Raw genomic sequence first — 19,890 nt, forward strand, 5'->3', positions numbered from 1 at the left:
GCCTAATTGGCTGATCCTTTTTTGCTATTACTCTGAATGAGTGACCTACATGTATGCAGATTAGAGTTCTGACTGCACTCTGTCTCCACTGGCTGCGTGAATCTGTGAGATCTCACTCACTACTAAAGCCAAGACATCAAAATAAAAGACAGGAAACTGCCATTTTCCTCAAGATAAGTTAACATGGCTGTCTCAATATTCCAATCACTTCAGCTTTACTTTATAATAATAATCTTCAACTCCTATTACTGTTTCCGATATTCAAATAAAAAATGATGGCAAATACCTTATCCTTAGCTGAAAAATGAGTGGTCAGATAAGTAATCTGACAGGGGTGTAACTACAAGGTAACAGCCCCGCAGGGTGGCCCAGAGCTGTGAGGGGGCCTCAACTTCCCTCCTTCTGATAAAGGGGTCCATCCAGATCAGGTAGTTTTGTGGCTACACTTGTTATAGGTGTGAAGATTATGATGGCCACACTATTCTTGCAAGATTGGCACCCGGCTGTGAGGGTCACCAACGGTAGGTAAGGTAAGGGGCCAATGTGTCTTAAGGCCCATACACACGTCGGATTTTAGCGAACGACCCGTCGTTCGGACGTTTTCGCGTCAAATCCGACGTGTGCACAGACTATCGTTCGGGCGATAAGACTGGTTACCAACGATCCGCCGGGCGGATCGCTGGTAACCAGTCTTATCACCCGAACGATAGTCTGTACACACGTCGGATTTGACGCGAAAACGTCCGAACGACGGAACGTTCAAACGACGGGTCGTTCGCTAAAATCCGACGTGTTTATGGGCCTTTAGTTACATTCCTGAGTTCTGATTACCTCCCTAGAGGTGTGGGAATGTATATTGATTCCTTTATTTCAGTTTTTCTCTATTTAACAGATCAGGATGGGAAGGGCTTTCTAAATTTAAAACAAGAAATATAATTTGATTTAACAGCACCGATTTATTTTATTTCTGAACCAATTTATGATATGAAGCAACAATTTCACTTGTGACTGAAACTTGTGGATGGTTTGATCCATGTGGCTTTAAAATATGCTTTGAGTGGTAATAGATGATTCAGGGAATGACTATGTCTGGACACTTCATAAGCATACATTGATTAAAATGACATGAGAGCACATGTACTGAATGATAAGCAGGTTGACTTTGATCATAAAATAAATTCTCATCCTGGAATAGCTTTAGCCGATTTTTCAAATTACGGTAAGTTAGCACCTGTTTCTAAAGCGAATTGAAAAAAAAAACCAACTCGTCAGTGCATTGCTAAATTACAGTATTTGTTATCTATGATTTGAATGTTGCCGGCATTTACATGCTATTGATTGTATGTTTTTTTATATGTGGGTCAGTGGCAGTCCATTGTCGGAAGTGCCTGGATAACGGGTCAGTTTTTTGCTTTTTCATTGGTAGCCGATATGGACTGCCATATGACCGTGAGGTGGATGTTTTTTGATGGACACTGGACAATGGGTTAAGGGGGAGGGGGTGGAGCCACTTATGTTGGGTGTGGTGGCCCTCTCTTGAGTACTTATAATGGTGTATGTACATTCATTTGCTGTTTAACCACTTCCCGACCGCCTAACGCACAGGGGCGGCCGGGAAGTGGAGCCCGCAAGGACCAGCTCACCCACAGAGGCGGCGGTCCTTGTAAGGGCATGGGCGGAGCGATCGCGTCATCCGTGACGCGATCCTCCGCCGGCGCCTGTCTCCGTACACCCGCCGCAACATCCCGCTGGCCATACGGAAGCGCCGGCGGGATGTTAACCCGACGATCGCCGCATACAAAGTGTATAATACACTTTGTAATGTTTACAAAGTGTATTATACAGGCTGCCTCCTGCCCTGGTGGTCTCAGTGTCCGAGGGACCACCAGGGCAGGCTGCAGCCACCCTATGTCGCACCCAAGCACACTGATTTCTCCCCCCCCCCCTGCCCCAGATCGGCCACAGCACCCCTCAGACCCCCCCCCCCCCTGCCCACCCCCCAGACCCCTGTTTGCACCCAATCACCCCCCTAATCACCCATCAATCACTCCCTGTCACTATCTGTCAACGCTATTTTTTTTATCCCCCCCCCTGCCCACTGCCCCCTCCTGATCACCCCCCACCCCTCAGATTCTCCCCAGACCCCCCCCCCCCCTGTGTACTGTATGCATCTATCCCCCCTGATCATCTGTCAATCACCTGTCAATCACCCATCAATCACCCCCTGTCACTGCCACCCATCAATCAGCCCCTAACCTGCCCCTTGTGGGCAATCTGATCACCCACCCACACCAATAGATCGCCCGCAAACCCGACATCCGATCACCACCCAAACGCAGTGTTTACATCTATTCTCTCCTCTAAACACCCACTAATTACCCATCAATCACCCATCAATCACCCCTATCACCACCTGTCACTGTTACCCATCAGATCAGACCCTAATCTGCCCCTTGCGGGCACCCAATCACCCGCCTACACGCTCAGATTGCCCTCAGACCCCCCCCTTATCAATTTGCCAGGGCATTATTTACATCTGTCCTTCCCTGTAATAACCCACTGATCACCTGTCAATCACCCATCAATCACCCCCTGTCACTGCCACCCATCAATCACCCCCTGTCACTGCCACCCATCAATCAGCCCCTAACCTGCCCCTTGCGGGCAATCTGATCACCCACCCACACCAATAGATCGCCCGCAGATCCGAGATCAGATCACCACCCAAACGCAGTGTTTACATCTATTCTCTCCTCTAAACACCCACTAATTACCCATCAATCACCCACTATCACCACCTGTCACTGTTACCCATCAGATCAGACCCTAATCTGCCCCTTGCTGGCACCCAATCACCCGCCTACACGCTCAGATTGCCCTGAGACCCCCCCCCCTTATCAATTCGCCAGGGCATTATTTACATCTGTTCTTCCCTGTAATAACCCACTGATCACCTGTCAATCACCCATCAATCACCCCCTGTCACTGCCACCCATCAATCACCCCCTGTCACTGCCACCCATCAATCAGCCCCTAACCTGCCCCTTGCGGGCAATCTGATCACCCACCCACACCAATAGATCGCCCGCAGATCCGACATCAGATCACCACCCAAGCGCAGTGTTTACATCTATTGTCTCCTCTAAACACCCACTAATTACCCACTAATTACCCATCAATCACCCCCTATCACCACCTGTCACTGTTACCCATCAGATCAGACCCTAATCTGCCCCTTGCGGGCACCCAATCACCCGCCTACACGCTCAGATTGCCCTCAGACCCCCCCCCCCTTATCAATTTGCCAGTGCATTAGTTACACCTGTTCTTCCCTGTAATAACCCACTGATCACCTGTCAATCACCCATCAATCACCCCCTGGCACTGCCACCCATCAATCACCCCCTGGCACTGCCACCCATCAATCACCCCCTGTCACTGCCACTCATCAATCAGACCCCCTTCCGATCACCTCCCCAGTGCATTGATTGCATCTATTTTCCCCTCTAACCACCCCCTGAGACACCCATCAATCACCTCCTGTCACCCCCCTAGCACTCCTATCCATCAGATCAGGCCCAATACAACCTGTCATCTAAAAGGCCACCCTGCATATGACCGGTTCCACAAAATTCGCCCCCTCATAGACCACCTGTCATCAAAATTTGCAGATGCTTATACCCCCGAACAGTCATTTTGAGACATTTGGTTTCCAGACTACTCACGGTTTTGGGCCCGTAAAATGCCAGGGCGGTATAGGAACCCTACAAACTGACCCCATTTTAAAAAAAAGACACCCCAATGTATTCTGTTAGGTGTATGACGAGTTCATAGAAGATTTTATTTTTTGTCAAAAGTTAGCGGAAATTGATTTTTGTTTTTTTTTCCACAAAGTGTCATTTTTCACTAACTTGTGACAAAAAATAAAATCTTCTATGAACTCGCCATACACCTAACGGAATACCTTGGGGTGTCTTCTTTCTAAAATGGGGTCACTTGTGGGGTTCCTATACTGCCCTGGCATTTTAGGGGCCCTAAACCGTGAGGAGTAGTCTAGAAAACAAATGCCTCAAAATGACCTGTGATTAGGACGTTGGGCCCCTTAGCGCACCTAGGCTGCAAAAAAGTGTCACACATGTGGTATCGCCGTACTCAGGAAAAGTAGTATAATGTGTTTTGGGGTGTATTTTTACACATACCCATGCTGGGTGGGAGAAATCTCTCTGTAAATGGACAATTGTGTGTAAAAAAAATCAAACAATTGTCATTTACAGAGGTATTTCTCCCACCCACCATGGGTATGTGTAAAAATACACCCCAAAACACATTATACTACTTCTCCCGAGTACGGCGATACCACATGATTGGCACTTTTTTGCAGCCTAACTGCGCTAAGGGGCCCAAAGTCCAATGAGTACCTTTAGGATTTCACAGGTCATTTTTGTTTCAAGACTACTCCTCACGGTTTAGGGCCCCTAAAATGCCAGGGCAGTATAGGAACCCCACAAATGACCCCATTCTAGAAAGAAGACACCCAAAGGTATTCCGTTAGGAGTATGGTGAGTTCATAGAAGATTTTATTTTTTGTCACAAGTTAGCGGAAAATGACACTTTGTGAAAAAAAAACAATTAAAATCAATTTCCGCTAACTTGTGACAAAAAAATAAAAACTTCTATGAACTCACCATACTCCTACAGGAATACCTTGGGGTGTCTTCTTTCTAAAATGGGGTCATTAGTGGGGTTCCTATACTGCCCTGGCATTTTAGGGGCCCTAAACCGTGAGGAGTAGTCTTGAAACAAAAATGACCTGTGACATCCTAAAGGTACTCATTGGACTTTGGGCCCCTTAGCGCAGTTAGGCTGCAAAAAAGTGCCAATCATGTGGTATCGCCGTACTCGGGAGAAGTAGTATAATGTGTTTTGGGGTGTATTTTTACACATACCCATGCTGGGTGGGAGAAATACCTCTGTAAATGACAATCTTTTGATTTTTTTACACACAATTGTCCATTTACAGAGTTATTTCTCCCACCCAGCATGGGTATGTGTAAAAATACACCCCAAAACACATTGTACTACTTCTCCCGAGTACGGCGATACCACATGTGTGGCACTTTTTTGCACCCTAACTGCGCTAAGGGGCCCAAAGTCCAATGAGTACCTTTAGGAGTTCACAGGTCATTTTGAGAAATTTTGTTTCAAGACTACTCCTCACGGTTTAGGGCCCCTAAAATGCCAGGACAGTATAGGAACCCCACAAATGACTCCATTTTAGAAAGAAGACACCCAAAGGTATTCTGTTAGTAGTACGGTGAGTTCATAGAAGATTTTATTTTTTGTCACAAGTTAGCGGAAATTGATTTTTATTGGTTTTTTTTTCACAAAGTGTCATTTTCCGCTAACTTGTGACAAAAAATAAAATCTTCTATGAACTCACCGTACTACTAACGGAATACCTTGGGGTGTCTTCTTTCTAAAATGGGGTCATTTGTGGGGTTCCTATACTGTCCTGGCATTTTAGGGGCCCTAAACCGTGAGGAGTAGTCTTGAAACGAAATTTCTCAAAATGACCTGTGAAATCCTAAAGGTACTCATTGGACTTTGGGCCCCTTAGCGCAGTTAGGGTGCAAAAAAGTGCCACACATGTGGTATCGCCGTACTCAGGAGAAGTAGTATAATGTGTTTTGGGGTGTATTTTTACACATACCCATGCTGAGTGGGAGAAAGATCTCTGTAAATGGACAATTGTGTGTAAAAAAAATAAAAAAATTGTCATTTACAGAGATATTTCTCCCACCCAGCATGGGTATGTGTAAAAATACACCCCAAAACAAATTATACTACTTATCCTGAGTACGGCAATACCACATGTGTGGCACTTTTTTGCAGCCTAACTGCGCTAAGGGGCCCAAAGTCCAATGAGCACCTTTAGGCTTTACATGGGTGCTTACAAATTAGCACCCCCCAAAATGCGAGGACAGTAAACACACCCCACAAATGACCCCATTTTGGAAAGTAGACACTTCAAGGTATTCAGAGAGGGGCATGGTGAGTCCGTGGCAGATTTCATTTTTTTTGTCGCAAGTTAGAAGAAATGGAAACTTTTTTTTTTTGTCACAAAGTGTCATTTTCCGCTTACTTGTGACAAAAATTAATATCTTCTATGAACTCACTATGCCTCTCAGTGAATACTTTGGGATGTCTTCTTTCCAAAATGGGGTCATTTGGGGGGTATTTATACTATCCTGGAATTCTAGCCCCTCATGAAACATGTCAGGTGGTCAGAAAAGTCATAGATGCTTGAAAATGGGAAAATTCACTTTTTGCACCATAGTTTGTAAACGCTATAACTTTTACCCAAACCAATAAATATACACTGAATGGGTTTTTTTAAATCAAAACATGTTTGTCCACATTTTTCGTGCTGCATGTATACAGAAATTTTACTTTATTTGAAAAATGTCAGCACACAAAGTTAAAAAAATCATTTTTTTGCCAAAATTCATGTCTTTTTTGATGAATATAATAAAAAGTAAAAATCGCAGGAGCAATCAAATAGCACCAAAAGAAAGCTTTATTAGTGACAAGAAAAGGAACCAAAATTCATTTAGGTGGTAGGTTGTATGAGCGAGCAATAAACCGTGAAAGCTGCAGTGGTCTGAATGGAAAAAAAAGTGGCCGGTCCTTAACCACCCTGGCGTTCTATTAAGATCGCCAGGGCGGCTGCGGGAGGGTTTTTTTTTTAATTAAAAAAAAACTATTTCATGCAGCCAACTGAAAGTTGGCTGCATGAAAGCCCACTAGAGGGCACTCCGGAGGCGTTCTTCTGATCGCCTCCGGCGGCCAGAAGTAACACGGAAGGCCGCAATGAGCGGCCTTCCGTTTCTTCGCTTACCTCGTCACCATGGCGACGAGCGGAGTGACGTCATGGAAGTCAGCCGACGTCAGCCGCCTCCGATCCAGCCCTTAGCGCTGGCCGGAACCATTTGTTCCGGCTGCGCATGGCTCAGGCGGCTATCAGGACCCTCTGTCGCCGCTGCTCGCGGCGAATCGCCGCAGAGCGGCGGCGATCAGGCAGCACACGCGGCTGGCAAAGTGCCGGCTGCGTGTGCTGCTTTTTATTTGATCAAAATCGGCCCAGCAGGGCCTGAGCGGCACCCTCTGGCGGTAATGGACGAGCTGAGCTCGTCCATACCGCTAAGGTGGTTAAGGGGGGTAAAGCCCACGGTCCTCAAGTGGTTAACACCTGAAGAAGGATGTAATATCCGTAACATGTAGTTTGCACTTGTTCTGAATACAGCAAAATTGTTTGCAGCCAGTGGTGTGCCGTCTCTTGTGTTCGTTTGGGTATTTCCTGAAGCTGTAGGAGCAATCCAGCTGAGACAAGGCACCGGCAAAGTTACAGGTTAAGTCAACCTGTCACACGTGTTCTCCAGGCATCTGCTGTGTGTGGACATAGCTAAATGACAGTATTACCTGAATCTGTTAGAGAATCTAAATCCTTGCACACACAGTAGATGGAACTTGGCATGCATAAAGGACCTGAGGCCCTGAGGTGTTGCACTAGGGATCATGTCCTGGATCGTGTACACATGGCGCAGCTTTCACTCCTGACTATCCAGTCAAAATGGTTAGACTGTCCACTGATCAGGAGTGAATCCTTCTGCTATACGATTATATCAAAGTCACTATTGGTGGTTTCTTGATCATGTTAGTAAATTTGTGTTGCATTCAGCATGCTTTGTGCTGGATCAGCTGGTATCAGTGTAAACGCATGAGGTGGATCTGGGCAGGACTCAGCTGCGAGAGGTTTTGTGGGCAGGACTTGGGGCAGGATGTGATTGTCTGGCCATGCATTGCTATGTACTCTGTTGTGGCCTGAGTTTTCTAGCATTGGGAGCTGCAGGCATATTGCTCTATTTGGTCTTCTCTGCCCAGCTACAGGCCAGAACTGGGGGTGTAATTTGTCTCCTTTGCGCCACAAACTCCAATCACCTTCTCATCCACAGAGGATTTATAACTGAAGTGTTTAGCAAAATCCTTGCATACGTTCATTACTCAAATGTGTGTAACCAAGAAATACTCATATGCTTTGTAAAGAGATTGAGCATTGACTTTTGTAATGGGTTATATCCAATAGGAGCGGCATTTTAGTTACACCAATGTTGGTGATACTTGCTTATCATTTTGGGCTTTGAGATATTTATGCACCATTCGGAAACAATGTGTCCACTTATGCCTATATGTACTTTTTTCCCATTAGCTTCATATGTTATAGTGCACACAACTTTAAAGTGTATTTTGTATGTATTTTTCTGATCTGCTGGGTGGGGGGCTCTTTCATGTTTGTCTGCTGCTTTATCTATAATTGTTTGGATTAATGCAGTACAGTTCAATAAAGTATTCCTTTCTGATTCATTTTTTTAAAACTGTGATTTAATATTCACCATTAACATGTGTTCCTTGCATTTGCTGATCAGGAAGATAAGACTTTGAAACTTATTCAAATGTTATCTTGTTGTTCAATACAAGACATCATAATTAATATGTCAATTATACAGCGGTAGTGCTACGGAGTTAATACAATTTTATCCACAAGCAGTCCTGTAACAGTAACAAAATAATCTAAGCAAACGGATCAGCATGACTCAAGACAGTCTGATAAATAAGTTTCTGATGCTGCGTGTCCATTTCCTGAAATAACATAATCCTCCACCAACCACCAAAGGTAAGGCTTTCACCAGATACATACAGTAGACCCAAATTCTAATTTCTGTACAGAGCTGGCTTCCATGAACTCCTTCCTGAGACTCCTATATGTTCTGGGTCTCATGGAGCTCTCATTAATAAACAACAAACATACAAGCATTGGAGACAGGCCGGGAGGGGGGGGGGGGGGGTATAGGATCAAGTAACACATTTATTTTCTTTGTAGTTCCTCTATTTCATTTATTACACTTACTACATATCTCTTGTTTGGAGCTGACACTTCCATTTCTCCTATAGTATTCCCATTGAACCTACCACACTTCACACTCTGTTCTGCTGTATATTCTAACTCGGCAGTAGTGATCAGTGAACCATTCTTCTAACATCATAACCATTATCACCAATGAGGCAGGAAGTTGAGGCCAGCAATCTGAGTAATGAATACACCTACTGGTTGAATGGATCATGTGCTAGAAACTTTGATTTGCTAATCCCAGATGCTGCCTCTTGGGTGGGACACAATTAGGAGATGATTTTTTCACATCACTACTCAGAAGAAATGCAAGAACAGTCTAAAGGTGCGTACACACGCTGAGCGGATCGTTCAGAAACAGCCTCATCAGTCTGCCGACAGCGCGTACACACACACTACTGTCGGCTGAACGGCCGCCCAGCGGGAGGGTCTGACGGACCCGTCGTTGGCGGAAGTAGTGCGTGTGTATGCACCTTTAAGACCCATCTACACCATACAATTTTTTAAGCGATTCGATTCAATTTGATTCATTTATTCGATTCCATCCGACATGTCCGAACGAACAGAACAATGGAAAAATTAATCGAATCCCAATCAGACATGTCGGATTGCATCGAATCGAATAAAAAATTGTATGGGGCTTTACATCATGTCATCCCAATGAGTACTAGTGATGCAGAGTCAGCAATGTAGGCAAACAACCCATCCACCTTCTAGGTTTGCTGTGTTCTCATGGCCATTCAACATTATATCAAGTGATGGCTCATGCTGTAACATATAGCTATTCAAGGGCTTCTGCTGGAAGCTTTTGATTTGCTAGTCCTGCTGTAATTCTGCTCTAGGAGAGGTGCGATGCAGGGAGCAGACATTTCCCTGCCCTACCATACAGGCTGTCTCCTGTAGCGTGGATCGGGGGGAGGTTCTAGAGCTGCGCAGCCGCACTCGCGTCTATGCGGACTGCGCAGCCGCGGCCAGCTCCGGCGGCCATTTTAGTGGAGGCAGGAGAACCCGACCCGGGCTGTGGGGTCGGGAGCGGCCCGGGGGGACTATTGAACTGCGGGGACCCAGCGGAACGGCACGGAGGGTGCGGATGGCGTCTCCATGCATTCAAATTAAATTCAGGTACTTAACTTTTTTTTTTGTTATTTGGACTCATAAAGGTAGCCATACACTGGTCGATTTGCCATCAGATCCGACCAACAGATAGATCCCTCTCTGATCGAATTTCATCAGAGAGGGATCGTATTGGCTGCCTTTACTGCAAACAGATTGTGAATCGATTTTGGCATGAAACCGATCACAATCTGTGAAGCTGTCGTTGCCGCCGCCCCCTCCTGCCACATACATTACCTGCTCCGGCCGGCGTGTGTCCCCTGTTCTCCGCCGTCTTCTTCACCGTGCTCGGCTCCTCCAGCTTCACTGAACTTCCTGCCAGGGAAGTTTAAACAGTAGAGGGCGCTCTACTGTTTAAACTTCCTGCCGGGACAGGAAGTTCAGTGAAGCTGGAGGAGCCGTGCACGGAGTAGGGACAGCGGAGACCAGGGGACACACGCCGGCCGGAGCAAGTAATGTATTTCCGGTAGCGTCGGTCGTTGGGCATTCGAACACCGCTATCGATGCACTCCCGACCCACTGGCGATCGAGCAAAATCTTCTGCACGGACAGATCGACGGAAATCGACGTGAACGATTGATTTCGGACGGAAATCGATCGTTCTGTCAGCGTTTGCGCAACAATTTCACAGCAGATTCGATCACAGTGATCTAATTTTCTGTATTTCGGCAGGAAAATCGTTAGGTGTATGCTACTTTAGATCTGGCAGACAATGGCAGTACAAGCTCAGGTTTAGCAAACATGAGGAAAAACTTTTTTTGTATTGGAAGTAAGGCCTCTTTCACAGTTTGACGTTAAAGTCGCACGTTAGAAAATGTTTCAACGCAGACTAACGCAGAGCAATACTAAGTCTGTGCGACATTCACAGTGCACACATTGCGTTTGTGTGTAATGTGTAGCGTTATTAGAGAGTGCTGCATGCTGTGCGTTTAGCAATGAATCTGCTGCGTTATTTGTGTTGCACATGATCAGTAATGTTTTTTCATTTATAGTCATCACTGTGCGACGAAAATGGCGCACCCAGAGACGCGAAAAGAAAGACATCATAACACTTAACGCAGCTTTAAATAATGCACAATAACATCCAAGTTAAAGTCTATATGCGTTGCACTAACGCACCGTCCTACTGTGAAAGAGTAAAACTTTTTGTTTGTATTCCCCGACTGACTAAAATGTAATTGCAATGACAGGTTTTTTTGGGAAACATTAAAGTGACACTGAAGCAAAAAAAAAAAAAAAATACAGTTCCTATTTAGTATCACTGGTGTGTACAAAAACATGTTTTAAAGAAAATACCTTACAAGAATAAAGTACGGAGGTTCAAGGAAATTTAAACGACATGCACAAAAAATTTTTTTATAATAATTCACAAATTGTAGACTTTTGTAAATAAGGCCACAGCCGTAATACAAGCTTGCTCTGCCAGGACTGTGTTCTGATGTTTGTTTACAGTGCAGCGCTTGATATAAAACACTACAAGCTCTGCAGAGGGTTATTAAAAGGCAATATGTAGGCTGGTATTTAGGATGTGCATGAATCTGTCAGCACGTATGACAGAGCAGGGACTCTGCTGGAGATATTTATAACCTGACAGGAACACGTCCAGGACTTACCAATGTCATTGCTCTTATCTGATGAGTCTCTGTCTGGAGTGCTGGATACAGTACTGATTCCCACCTCGGCCTTCGGGCTTTCACTCCTGTGTGGTACAACAGCAAAATATTACTGAAAAGATCTCTTACGTAATGTCTGCAGAACACATAAGCATACAGTACCTAATGCAAAACATTAATACGTTGTACTTATGTGACTGGAGAGATTTTCCATAGCTCACTGCCTTATTTGAAATTAAATTAAAAGGGATTGTATGTGTAGCACTAACGTTGAATCAAACATTAGTATTATAGAAAAGAGTCTCATAATTTTATTTTCAGTCAAAAAGCTACATTTTCAAGATTGAATTCTAAATAACAGCTATGGCAGTTTGATGTAATATCTGTTTCATTGAGCTGCAAAAACAACCCGACAACCAGATTAATGACCCTTTGAACTTTTCAGCACTAAAATGCTATCAGCGTTGTGTCATCCGCCAGACAAAAGTGTTTTGCAAGCAGAAGAAAATCACAGGAAGCCCTTTATGCTACTGTGATCTGAAAGCAATCGTATTTTGCATTTCTTCTGCAATTCTCCTTGTGGTTTTAGCAGCCAACCAAAATGTCGAAAAGCAATTGCTGAAAATCGCAGAAAATCACAAAGAAAATAAATAAGTTTCTCATTTGCAGTGTAAAAGAGCCCTTAGGACATCAAGTGATGTTGTTAGGTTCTTTCATTGGTTTATCTATGTAATAGAATAACAAATAATTGAGGTCTTCAATGACAAGTTAGCATTATGATCATCATAGCCAGGAAGGGGCAAAGACAAAAACTGCAGCAACATGAAAATTTGCCAAGTGTTTAAACCACTGATGCCTACTTAAAGCATAAATTTCCATCCTGAAAGACATTAAATGTGAACTGAATGGACTTTTATGGATTGTATAAGGAAACTGGAAGAAAAGCATTTACACTGCAATAAATCAAAGACTTATGTGGAAAAGCATTTATACTGGAGGAACATGATCACAATGATGAATCAGTATCTCCTGCTCTATGGAAATGGTTCAGTAGATGTATATAATTTATTAGGTGCTCTTAAATAAGTTCAGCACTAGTGTAACTAAGAGCACTTGTAGCCACATTCCTGCCGTGAATTGCTGACATACTACAAAACAGCTTTCTTAACTGTCCTCAGCTCAGCAAGTGCTAGAAGATAAATATAACTCCTTCATTAGAACATCATACTCACATTACATAATGGCCGCAGAAGTCACCTTTGTTGTGTCAAAGTACAGCAAGTTATTGCAGACACTGCCTTATGCATCCTAAGCTGTATACACAAGTTATTGCAGACACTGCCTTATGCATCCTAAGCTGTATACACAAGTTATTGCAGACGCTGCCTTATGCTTCCTCTGCTGTATACACAAGTTATTGCAGACACTGCCTTATGCTTCCTCTGCTATATACACAAGTTATTGCAGACACTGCCTTATGCTTCCTCTGCTATATACACAAGTTATTGCAGACACTGCCTTATGCTTCCTCTGCTATATACACAAGTTATTGCAGACGCTGCCTTATGCTTCCTCTACTGTATACACAAGTTATTACAAACACTGCCTTATGCTTCCTCTGCTGTATACACAAGTTATTGCAGACACTGCCTTATGCTTCCTCTACTGTATACACGTTATTGCAGACACTGCCTTATGCTTCCTCTGCTATATACACGTTATTGCAGACACTGCCTTATGCTTCCTCTACTGTATACACAAGTTATTGCAGACACTGCCTAATGCTTCCTCTGCTGTATACACAAGTTATTACAAACACTGCCTTATGCTTCCTCTGCTGTATACACAAGTTATTGCAGACACTGCCTTATGCTTCCTCTACTGTATACACGTTATTGCAGACACTGCCTTATGCTTCCTCTGCTGTATACACATACGTACTGTTGATCCATTATCTAATTTTAACTTATAAATAATAAAAAGCCTTGCCTAGAAGTGAATCTACTGTGATGGGTTATTAAAGCATAATTCCACCCAAAACCCATATTACAGAATTGAGTGGGCAGTGATGTGTTAAATCACCTGCTCATAGTATCCAGTGGCATTTGCTAGCAGTACCGTAATTGACTATATAACGTATTTCTTGCATTACATATCACTGGCATATTACAGAGAACATTACACTTGTCCTTGTCCCTAAATGGAACTCAAAGTCTAACGTCCCTACCGCAATCTAGGAACAGTTTTATTTATGGTTTTCGGGAAAGCCAATTAACCTACTATTATCCTTTAGAAAATAACACCATGCAAACCCAGAGAAAACATGCATACTCTGTGCGGAGAGTTTCTTCGCTGTGGTTTAAACCAAGGACTCCAGAGCAGCAAAACCAGAGTGATGACTGCTGTGCCTGAACTCCCCCATACAAGGCCAGGACAAAGGTACTAATCCCCTGCAGCTGGACTACCCAGGTTTCTGGCTATAGCATATTATGGGGGTAACCAGAACCAATGACTGACCATGTAATAGCCAGGGGAGAGTCACAAAACCTGAAAGTCTTGCAGAGAAAGAAATTATAATTACCGTAATCGACATCTGAATCCTTATATAAACAACAACAAAATGAAATGCGAGTTTACGGTTTAAAGTCAGCTTGAAAAAGAAATGTTAAAATAATAATAATTAAATGTCCTTTACGGATGTCTGTGAAACCGAGTTCATTGGTAACCTGACCGCATTGGTACAATCATCGATTTACCGTAATTGCTGCAGTTATTCAGCACTATTTACCGTAGTTATTCAGCAAAAGTTCTAGTGTGTTAGACCAGCCCTTTGTTCCTCCTCAGCCATGATGCTGGTCTGAAATGCACTTACATCAAGATATCAATGCGTAGAATGCAATATGTCTAATGCATATCTATACCTGCGGCTGGTAAGGTCTTGGGGACAACGTCATGGGAAGGAGTTCCTGTCCAACACTGTACAGTAGTGTTCATAACACTGCATTTCTGGTTCAACAAAACTAAATCTGTGACTTTAAAGATGGGGCTCCTGGAAACTGGACATGATGGCAGGGAAGTATAAATGTTTTTTGTTTTTTTTAAGTTACAGGTATTTTAGCAGGTTACAGGTATTAGAAAGCACAACAGCATGAAATAAAAAGATGATATGATGGAATTTGAGCCTTTATATTTCTTTAGTACCCTTTGTTTAACTTAAGCTGAGAATGGACATTTATTTTATAATACCTTGCATGTTTATCACATGGTATAGCATAATTTTTATAGTGTGCATAATCAGGGCCATTGTTAGGCATGAGCAAACCAGGCAGCTGCCTTGGGTGACATCTGCAGGAGGGGAAATTACAGAGCTCTTTTAAACAATTTGGTTTTTGGAATTTTTATACATAACGTTCAGAATCAGAATCAGAATCATTTATTAAGAAAGGATGGTAACTTTTGATTTGTAACTTTAAAACCTAAATGGGCACTGCTGATTTACATATCAAAGAAGCCCTGAATAGTATACAATTGATATGACAGGTGCTATTAATTAGCTAATTAAGCTGTAATGCTTTTATATTTCATCTGCCTGTATATTTATCATTGCAACTCCACTGAATTTCCAGGGCAACATTTCAACCTAAAAATCCATCGTGTACATAAAAATGATTATAGATTTACACCGGTATTTTGAGTAACGTATTTTCTGTATATAACATGTGTACGTTTTATTTTTTGTTTTTATAACTCATGGAGTATGTTATGAATTGTTCTATCATTTATCATTATTCTGTATGATGTTAGATGATGTGCTTCACAACAGATGTCTTCTAAGCTCCTGAACAGCAGATACAGCATCAGGGCACCAAGCTAGGGATCACCATAGCATATGGCATTACCTTGTGTGCGTTGCAGGGCCTGCTGGCCTCTCTGGTCTTCTTGGTGGGAGTGTGCCGGCTTTACTAGAAGATGTCGTCTTTGGAGGACGTGGCTTCTTTGGAGGTATGGCAGGCACTGAGTGCTTCAGAGAGGTTTCTATTTTATGATCTCTATCAGGCCTCTCTGTAACAGAACATACCTTCATATTACATAACGTTACAGGAGCTAGCACTTTAGTTGCATTACTTACCAAATTTAGTTTAAACTGAATTTTTCTAATTTGCACATCAGTGTCCGTGATGTGTACTAACTTGTACCAGATGTGTTATATTGTTCCAACAGCCACATATACTCGAAGGGCAAGCCTTAGGCTTGGGCAACCTTTGTGACTGTACAGCAAGGCACTGCGTCCCTACATAGGGTGTCAGCTTCCATCATGCCACCTCCCTCCCCTGACAAGTCAGGTGCATATTTTACATTCCTCCTCTGTCCACCTTTCAGCATTGTAACTTTCAAATAAATCTGCAATAAACTTTCTTGCGAGTCTCTTTCCATGTGCAGCAGTCCCTTCCCATACTGTGTGCAGCCCCCACTTCCATGTGTAACATTCATGTGCAGCAGCCCCTTCCCATACTGTGTGCAGCCCCACTTCCATGTGTAACATTCATGTGCAGCAGCCCCTCCCCATACTGTGTGCAGCCCCCACTTCCATGTGTAACATTCATGTGCAGCAGCCCCTTCCCATACTGTGTGCAGCCCCCACTTCCATGTGTAACATTCATGTGCAGCAGCCCCTTCCCATACTGTGTGCAGCCCCCACTTCCATGTGTAACATTCACGTGCAGCAGCCCCTCCTTCCCATACTGTGTGCAGCCCCCACTTCCATGTGTAACATTCACGTGCAGCAGCCCCTTCCCATACTGTGTGCAGACCCCACTTCCATGTGTAACATTCATGTGCAGCAGCCCCTTCCCATACTGTGTGCAGCCCCACTTCCATGTGTAACATTCATGTGCAGCAGCCCCTCCTTCCCATACTGTGTGCAGCCCCGCTTCCATGTGTAACATTCACGTGCAGCAGCCCCTCCTTCCCATACTGTGTGCAGCCCCCACTTCCATGTGTAACATTCATGTGCAGCAGCCCCTTCCCATACTGTGTGCAGCCCCCACTTCCATGTGTAACATTCATGTGCAGCAGCCCCTTCCCACACGGTGTGCAGCCCCACTTCCATGTGTAACATTCACATGCAGCAGCCCCTCCTTCCCATACTGTGTGCAGCCCCCACTTCCATGTGTGACATTCATGTGCAGCAGCCCCTTCCCATACTGTGTGCAGCCCCCACTTCCATGTGTAACATTCATGTGCAGCAGCCCCTTGCCATATTGTGTGCAGCCCCCACTTCCATGTGTAACATTCACGTGCAGCAGCCCCTTCCCATACTGTGTGCAGACCCCACTTCCATGTGTAACATTCATGTGCAGCAGCCCCTTCCCATACTGTGTGCAGCCCCCACTTCCATGTGTAACATTCATGTGCAGCAGCCCATTCCCATACTGTGTGCAGCCACACTTCCATGTGTAACATTCACATGCAGCAGCCCCTCCTTCTCATACTGTGTGCAGCCCCCACTTCCATGTGTAACATTCATGTGCAGCAGCCCCTTCCAATACTGTGTGCAGCCCCCACTTCCATGTGTAACATTCATGTGCAGCAGCCCCTTCCCATACTGTGTGCAGCCCCCACTTCCATGTGTAACATTCATGTGCAGCAGCCCCTTCCCATACTGTGTGCAGCCCCCACTTCCATGTGTAACATTCATGTGCAGCAGCCCGTTCCCATACTGTGTGCAGCCCCACTTCCATGTGTAACATTCACGTGCAGCAGCCCCTTACCATACTGTGTGCAGACCCCACTTCCATGTGTAACATTTACGTGCAGCAGCCCCTTCCCATACTGTGTGCAGCCCCCACTTCCATGTGTAACATTCATGTGCAGCAGCCCCTTCCCATACTGTGTGCAGACCCCACTTCCATGTGTAACATTCACGTGCAGCAGCCCCTTCCCATACTGTGTGCAGCCCCCACTTCCATGTGTAACATTCACGTGCAGCAGCCCGTTCCCATACTGTGTGCAGCCCCCACTTCCATGTGTAACATTCATGTGCAGCAGCCCCTTCCCATACTGTGTGCAGCCCCCACTTCCATGTGTAACATTCACGTGCAGCAGCCCGTTCCCATACTGTGTGCAGCCCCCACTTCCATGTGTAACATTCATCCTGGCCTGGAATGGTGCATTTTCATTGGCTGTGTATCTCTGTACTGCAATCAATGTTTTGTTTTTTTTAGATTTCTGCTGAAACGTGATTGAATTTGAGTCCTGGAAGTTAATAAAGCGATCTATCCTTAAAATTCATGCTGGAAATCAATCGTTTTCCACACTGGGAATACTCCTCATACTTTATGCCTAGCTTATGGAAAGCTGAAAGAGTGACTATCCCATCAGTCATATCAATGCTTCTTCTAATGGGCAAAAAAAAAATTAGAGGGCATATTTTCAGTGGAATCTGTCAGGCAGTGCTTCTTGTGGAGTCCCTATGGCTCTCTGAACAGAATGGCTAAGTCGCCTGGAGTTTATCTGTAACCCAAATCATAATGGATCTACTCCTTAAAGTGGAAACACAATGTAATATCCAGCACTGCTAATTTTCTGAATGCACAGCTTTCTATTAGGTTAGCTTGCACACAGAGTCATTGGTGTACTGGTATAATGCAAAATACCACAGTTTTTCTAGAAGTATGGTGCCATAATATCCTTCATTTTAACACATTTGTGGGGCTTAATTGTTGTCTATGTCACAGGTGGTTGGAGTGCAAAAGGTTAATATTATTATGTGTTAAGGGCAAAGCATAATAAATAATGATTTTATGTTTTCTGAAATTCTGTTAATATGACACACTGACATTATTTCACTCTTTATCACGTTTTATATCTACAAAGTTTCAATACTCCCAGACTGGACAAAGTTCACCATGTTATTATACTGTCCGGAAGACCCGGTGGGGTCAGTAATATTTCACCTGCTGCTCTCTTAATGCCAGAGGTTCCCAAATATCTCCGGTAAATCATACGAAGTTAACATGTAAAGATAAACAGAGCTGGAAATAGTGATATAGTTGTACAAACTTTAATTGGTAGACAACAAAATATATACAATAAGGTACCTAATCTGCTATAAAGGTAGATAATCCGGTAAAAGGCATTAAATACAAACAAATTCAATTAAAGAGTATGTAAAGGGAGTAACCCAGGTATGCAGTAACGTAATTGATGATAGTTAACACAGGTCACATAATACAATAAATAGTGTACATATGCAAAAGTTCCATGCACACGACAATCAAACCTGAGCCACCCGATGCTACCCAAAAAACAATCATTAAAATGAAGAATAAAGAGTAAAAGATAACAATTAAAAAGTGAAAAAAAGGGTACAAAAAACCTGTGGACTGAATTTAGTGCTGGATTGAATTAGAGCATCTTATTACCGATGAGCAAATAATGTATTAGTTTACATTTTGATTTATTACAAGTAAAGAACAGATTTGGTCACAGTGAATTAATGTTAAAGAGCCACTAATGGTAGTTCTCTAGAGTGCTACTCACCCTTTTCCTCAGGCCTATGTGGCAGAGTTTCCGGCCTTTCAGGAGGTATTTTCCTGACTTCCTGTTTCCTGTCTGATGTGCCCACTGCAGTAAAAAAAAAAAATGTCACGACAAGGAATGGACATTAATCATTCTAGGCACTGCTGAGGGATTACAGAACTGAAAAGTACTGCATACCCCTGGGAAACCTGTAACACAATGTAATGGAAGAGGCTTAGTCAGGACACCTTGATGGAAATAAGATTATCTTGTCTAGCCTGGGATGCAGCCTACTTTCTATTCATCCATGCAATGTCAACCTATAAGATTTCACAGTCCTCCTGCAGGGGGAGACGGAGACATATGTAAAGTGACACTCTGTGGAACAAGGCCTGTCCACCTCTCTTTTCTCAGGAATGTGATTACATCTGGGGTCACTGTGCCAGTAATCTCTTCTTCTGTGAGTCAGTCCCTTATGACATTAAACCAAAATGAATACAAAAATGGAAACTGATTGAAACAATCCGACTTGTATTAAAGTAATACTGCACTTTTGTTGAGAAAAATCAGTCCTAATTAGCCCTCTTTGTCAGCTACATTACTAGGGATTTTTACAATTTAGGCAGATTTTTACCTTGCTCTGTTGTGCATTTATGTCCATAAACTATTGCAAGAGCA

The 19,890-nt window shown here is 43.7% G+C and overlaps 1 protein-coding gene across 6 annotated transcripts in view; it reads right to left on the reverse strand.

Moving 5' to 3' along the window:
- The window catches only part of LOC137546932 (SH3 domain-containing kinase-binding protein 1-like), a 516,647-nt gene that overhangs the window by 41,670 nt on the left and 455,087 nt on the right, over positions 1 to 19,890 (reverse strand). For all 6 annotated transcript variants that reach the window (XM_068269991.1, XM_068269992.1, XM_068269993.1 and 3 more), the window contains 3 exons: positions 19,234 to 19,317; positions 15,591 to 15,753; positions 11,692 to 11,777 (listed from right to left, as the gene is read on the reverse strand). In XM_068269991.1, coding sequence (XP_068126092.1) covers positions 11,692 to 11,777; positions 15,591 to 15,753; positions 19,234 to 19,317 — 333 coding nt within the window. The remainder of the gene's footprint in view (positions 1 to 11,691; positions 11,778 to 15,590; positions 15,754 to 19,233; positions 19,318 to 19,890) is intronic.

This window comes from Hyperolius riggenbachi, chromosome 2 (assembly GCF_040937935.1).
Source record: "Hyperolius riggenbachi isolate aHypRig1 chromosome 2, aHypRig1.pri, whole genome shotgun sequence".
In the NCBI taxonomy this organism is placed as follows: Eukaryota; Metazoa; Chordata; class Amphibia; order Anura; family Hyperoliidae; genus Hyperolius; species Hyperolius riggenbachi.